This window comes from Dromiciops gliroides, chromosome 5 (genome assembly GCF_019393635.1).
Source record: "Dromiciops gliroides isolate mDroGli1 chromosome 5, mDroGli1.pri, whole genome shotgun sequence".
Classification (NCBI taxonomy): Eukaryota; Metazoa; Chordata; class Mammalia; order Microbiotheria; family Microbiotheriidae; genus Dromiciops; species Dromiciops gliroides.
Window position 1 is genome coordinate 214,513,071 of NC_057865.1, and position 6,034 is coordinate 214,519,104.

Sequence of the window (6,034 nt, forward strand, 5' to 3'; positions counted from 1 at the left end):
TAGCTGTATGACCCTGGGCAAGTCACTTAACCCCAGTTGCCTCACTTAAAAAAAATAATAATAATAAACAATCACTGCAGAACCTAGGATGGAAGCAGAGTCATTGGTGTTGGAGGCACTGCAATACCAAATGACAGAATTAGGAAGGTTCCAGCTCCTGGGCTGTCTCCATTGGGATTTGTAGTAATATTAAGTTTTAGAGAATGTTTCAATTTTTGTTTTTATTATATGTTTCATGTGTAACAACTGGACAATAATTGTAAAATCTCTAAAAGATTCTGAATTTCCTTAGACATGTTTTTGAGAACTCTCATTGTTTGATTTGGTTATTGACAAAGCTATTTAAAGTTGTGTTAAAGCAAAACCCACAGAAGAATGTGCTGAAATCATCTTCTAACCAAGAATGGCTTGGAAGGTCAGAAGGAGGGAGCTGCTGTGCTGAGACAGGAGTGGAGCCCAACCCCACAGTCACCCTGACACAGATCCAGTCCCAGGAAGGCCTCACCAGAGAATGAGACCCCCAGAGCCTCTGAATCAGCTGAAACGATAGTGTCGTCTGGAACTAAGCTCACAGTCTGGTGAGAGGGCTGAGCCCTGGGCAGGGGGGAGATTACAGGGGTCTATGCTGGTGCTGAGGCAGAAATTGGGTTTTTCACCCCTGCTGGGAACCAGAAGGTAGGCTTGAGTAGCAGTGTCCCATTTTGGGGAGGGGTACAGGCTCCTCAGAACTGACAACCACAACACACAAAACTAGTTGATTAGCAAGTTGGTCTGGAGTCATCTATGGACCAGGGAATAGGCCAGGCAAGTGAAGAACCTGATCCTCCTTAAATCATACCACCTGGGACTTCTGAAGCTTGGGATACTGCAGCCTGGAAACAGTGCCCCACTTTAAGGAGCTAAAAGTCAAGTGAAAGAAAGGCAAGATGAGCAGACAGAGAAAGGTGAGGACCATAGAAAGTTTCTTCAGTATAACAAGGAAGACCGAGGGGCACCCTCAGAGGAAGATGTCAACATCAGAGCCCCTATATCTAAAGCTTCCAAGAAAAATATGAATTGGTCTCAGGCCATAGAGGTGCTCAAAAAGGACTTTGAAGATAAAGTTAGAGAGGTAGAGGAAAAAATGGAAAGAGAAATGAGGGTGATGCAGGAAAGACATGAGAAAAAAATCAACAGCTTGAAAAGCCAAATGGAAAAGCTCTCTGATGAAAATAATTGCCTAAGAATTAGTATTGAACAAATGGAAGCTAGTGACTTTATGAGAAACCAAGACACAATAAAGCAAATCCAAATGAATAGACAAATAGAGGGCAATGTGAAATATCTTCTGGGAAAAACTGCTGACCTGGAAAATAGGTCCAGGAGAGATAATTTGAAAATTATTGGTCTACCTGAAAACCATGATCAAGGAAAGAGCTTAGACATCATCTTCCAAGAAAGTGTCAGGGAAAATTGCCCTGAAATTCTAGAAGAAGAAGATAAAATAGAAATTGAAAGAATCCACTGATCACCTCCAGAAAGAGATCCCAAAAGGAAAACTCCTAGGAATATTATAGCCAAATTCCAGAGCTCTCAGGTCAAGGAGAAAATATTGCAAGCTGCCAAAAAGAAAGAATTCAAGTACTGTGGAGCCCCAGTCAGGATAGCACAAGATCTAGCAGCTTCTACATGAAAGGACTGGAGGTCATGGAATATGATATTCCAGAGGGCAAAGGAATTGGGATTACAACCAAGAATAAGCTACCCAGCAAAAACTGATCATAATCTTTCAGAGGAAAAAAATGGGGCTTCAATGAAAAGAGGACTTTCAGGTATTTGTGATGAAAAGACCTGAGCTGAATGTCAAATTTGACTTTCAAATACAAGACCCTAGAGAACCATAAAAAATTGGAGTTGGGGGACATACCTGGGGTCATACAGTGGGTGATTGTCTTGTGTCTGAAGCCGGGTTTTGGCTAGGATCCCCATGGGTCCAGGGGTGATGCTTTGTCCACTGTATCACCTAGCTGCCCCATGATGACATCCTCAGGGTTAAATTGAAGGGTGAGGGGAATGCACTGGGGGAGGGGGAAGGGCAGAGGTGAAATCCTACATGAAAGAAACAAGGAAAAGGCTTATTGAGTGGGGGAAGAGATGGGGGAGGAGCAGGACAGTAAATGAATGTTACACTCATCAGAGTTGGCTCGAGGAGGGACTAACACAAACACACCCAACTGGGTGGAGTAATCTATTTAATCTGGGCAGTAAATGAGCCTAACACTCATCAGAATTGGCTCAAAGACCTCAATCTCATTAGAATTGGCTCAAGGAGGGAATAATGTACACACTCAATTGGGTGGAATGATCTCTCTAACACTGCAGGAAAATAGGAGGGGTAGGGGATAAAGAGAGAGGGGCAAAAGAAGGAAGGGCAGAGTGGGGGAGGGGACAGACAGAAGCAAATCCCTTTTGAAGAGTGATAGGATGAAAGGAGATGGATAATAGAATAAATATCATGGGGAGGGTAATAAGGTGGAAGGGAAACAGTTAACAATAGTAATTATGAAAAAGATAAAAGGGGAAAATTGTACAAAAAATATTTATAGCAACTCTTGGTGGAGGCTAAGAGTTGAGAATCAAGGGAATGTCTATCAATTGAGGAATGATGGAAGAAGCTGTGCTATATGATTGTGGTGGAATGGTCTTGTGCTATAGGAAATGACAAGCAGGATGATCCCAGAAAAACCTGGAAAGACTCATGAACATCGATGTATAGTGGAGTGAGCAGAGCTAGGAGGACATTGTGCATGGTGACAGCAGTATTGTTCAATGAGCAACTATGAATGATTTAACTACTCTCAGCAATGGAGTGATCCAAGACAATCCCAAGGAACTAATGAGGAAGCTTACTATCCAACCCCATAGAAAGAACTGATTAAAAGAACACTTGTGGATTGTACATATATAACCTAGTTGCTGTCTTGTGGAGGGAGGAGGAAAGGGAGTGAGGGAGGGAGAAAAATTTGGAACTCTAAATCTTATGAAAATGAATGTTGAAAACTACCCTTACATGTAACTGGAAAAAATAAAATAAATGTTAGTTGCTAAAAAAAAAAAAAAGAAAAGAAAAAAGAAAGAAAGTTGTGTTAAGATCAATTTTGTAGGGGCAGCTAGGTGGCACAGTGGATAAAGCACCAGCCCTGGATTCAGGAGGACCTGAGTTCAAATCTGGCTTCAGACACTTGACACTTACTAGCTGTGTGACCCTGGGCAAGTCACTTAACCCTCATTGCCCTGCAAAACAAACCAAAAAAAAGATCAATTTTGTAGGAAACTTTCCATCTGATTACCAGTGTCTGAAACACCTGAGAGACTTTACAATCACACCCAAAACAGCTGAGACTTGTTAGTTGATCATCAGCATCCACACCTGAAAGACTTTCATTCCACAACTACACCCAGAGGACATCCCAAGAATCATCTGAGAAAAGACTTCCAAAGACATAAATGGACATTTTCCTGCTTTCCTTTTCCCCATTGCATGCACTGTTTATAATGTCCACTTACTAAAGGAGAGTGCCCCCTTTATTTTTTCTCTGTTTGTAATGTCCACCTGCTAAAGGGGAGTGCCCTCTTTAGCTTCTGTTAATGTGCCACTCAATTGCTTTTCTCTCTTTTCATTCCCTTTATTTTGTTAGTCATAAATATCTGTAATGTTATTGCTTCATGTAAGGAAATGATGTTTCTTGATGAAGCAGGGGGGGGGGGGAGTGTGAGAACCAGGGTGCCACCCCCTGATGAGAAGCATGTGACTAGCATCCCAGAAGTTGCCTCTATTAATAGAACCACCTGTAAATCGTGTCAATAAATGCTACCAACCAATTAGCTTGGAGCTCTTCTAGTTCCACTCGAATGAATGGAAACTCTCTTTTTGGTTCAGAAAGAAGCTCAAGGTGGCAGAAGAAGGAGGAAGGTAGCCAGGTTTCCTAACTTCTGGAAATTCACTCTCTTGGATAGCTAGGTAAAGGTGGCTTTCTCTCTCTCTCTCTCTCTCTCTTTGCTAACCCCTAATATACTTTAATAAATGCTTAAAAGCCTAAACTGTTGCTGAATTTATAAATAAACCTTAGCTAATTTTCCCCCCACATTGGGGGGGGCAGGTAAGGACACACACATTAGAGGAATATGGTGGTTGGGAAGGTAGTGATGGCTTGACCTGTGGCAGTGACTCATCTGGCACATGCTTCAGCTAGCTCAGCTTGCATGCCCTATAGGTGAGTTAGTTGGAATTTGTTGGGGATGCCTGTGACTGTGGGAGCTGGGCTGGAAGCAGTCTGGGCAAGGCAGGGAGGAGTGGAGTACTGCTATTCCCGGGGCTTTTAGGCTTGACAACTATACATGAGAGACACTGAGCTTGTGTGAAAATGAACATTTTAGATGATCAGAGGCAATATGATCCACCAGTATAATGTGGCTGCTCGAAAAAAAAGTTAATACGACTTTAAACAAGGGAGCTGATACAACCAGTGTATTCTGCTCTGATCACAAGTTCTTGTAATCACATTATAGAAAGAACATGGACAAATGTGAATGTGTCCAGAGGAAGATGTCTAGACTCAAAGTGATGCCATACATGAAATTCAGTTGAACTGGAAATATTTAGCCTAAAGAATACTATGGGATACATGAGCATTGTTTCAAATTTTTAAAGGAAGCCATGTGGATAAAATCTTGTTCTAGGGATGCCTGCTGGGTAGAAATAAATACAGGGAGACAGATTTGGGGAGTAGTCAGGATGAATTTCCTAACAATTAGAACTGTCTAAAAATAAAATAGGGTTTTTTTTCCGGTGGTGAAGATCTCCCCGTTCCAACATGCCTCTTGTGACAGATCTCCTGCACCCCTCTCCTGAGGAGGAGAAGTGGAAACACAAGAAGAAGCGTCTGGTGCAGAGTCCGAACTCATATTTCATGGATGTAAAGTGTCCAAGCTGCTATAAAATCACCACTGTCTTCAGCCATGCACAAATGGTGGTTCTCTGTGTCAGATGCTCCACTGTACTTTGTCAGCCTACAGGAGGAAAGGAAAGACTTATAGAAGGATGCTCCTTCAGAAGGAAGCAGCACTAATAACTGAATCAAGATGAATGAGGAAGTGTAAAGAATAAAACAAATTTGGTACAAAAAAATAATAAAATGAAATAAAATAAAATAGGATGTTCCATGAGTGAGTCTCCCATCACTAGAAGCATTGAGTCAAAGGTTGCATGACCAGGGATTTTATACAACAGATACATGCTTCAGGTGAAGGTTGGACTAGATAAATTATAAGAGCTTTCTTCCAGCTCTGAACTTCAATGATTTCTCTCTATCCCCTCACTCAATATGCTCTGTTATCCCTACTCTACTCCACCTCTAATTCAGAACTTCCTGAAACATCAACCCCTCTTCTACCCCCAGGCTATATGTGTCCTTTCCTTCTATGAGGTTCTCACTGGTTGGGCCAGTTTGGAGAACAAGGCCAGAGTATCTGGCCCTTCTTCCCCCTCCCTCCCTTCCTCTCCCACTACTGAAGCTATTAACTCAAAACTCCCTTTGTGCCTGGAGTATTTCAGAAGCAGAACAGCTGGTGCAATGGCAATTTTTGACTCTACCTACTGCAGAAATTAAGTCCATCCTGATTCTTTTCTTACTCCACAGTCTCCTGGTAGCCCATGAGACCAAATTCTACATTACCTGTTAGTTGGTCAAAGTCTTCATGGCCAGTTGGCTGAAGCCTATCTCAGAGGCCAAGAAAGGAGAGCTATACAGAAGAAAATCATCCATGGGAAACCTTTTGCTCCTTCTTCTTTTTCCCAGACCAGTGGGTGGTAAACTATTCCATTCCCAAATGCCTTCCCCACTTTCTCCTCCCTGTTCAATTGATCCCTATCACCACCCCTCTTTCCTGAAATTCCCCCACCTCGTATTTCCCCTCCTATTGATCTCCTTCCCCAATTCTCTTTCCTCTCAGAAACCCTTAATCAGCCCCTTCACTTCCTCCTTTTTCCTTTATA

The 6,034-nt window shown here is 42.3% G+C and overlaps 1 protein-coding gene across 1 annotated transcript in view; it reads left to right on the forward strand.

Moving 5' to 3' along the window:
• LOC122727656 (40S ribosomal protein S27-like) overlaps positions 1–5,108 on the forward strand; it is a 50,777-nt gene extending 45,669 nt beyond the window's left edge. The window contains exons 1-2 of the mRNA XM_043965335.1: positions 3,529–3,932; positions 4,870–5,108. Of these exons, the coding sequence (XP_043821270.1) occupies positions 3,896–3,932; positions 4,870–5,108 (276 nt within the window). The 5' untranslated portion in view covers positions 3,529–3,895. Of the gene's footprint in view, positions 3,933–4,869 lie in introns of the transcript that reaches the window.
• The last annotated feature ends 926 nt before the right edge of the window (positions 5,109–6,034 follow it).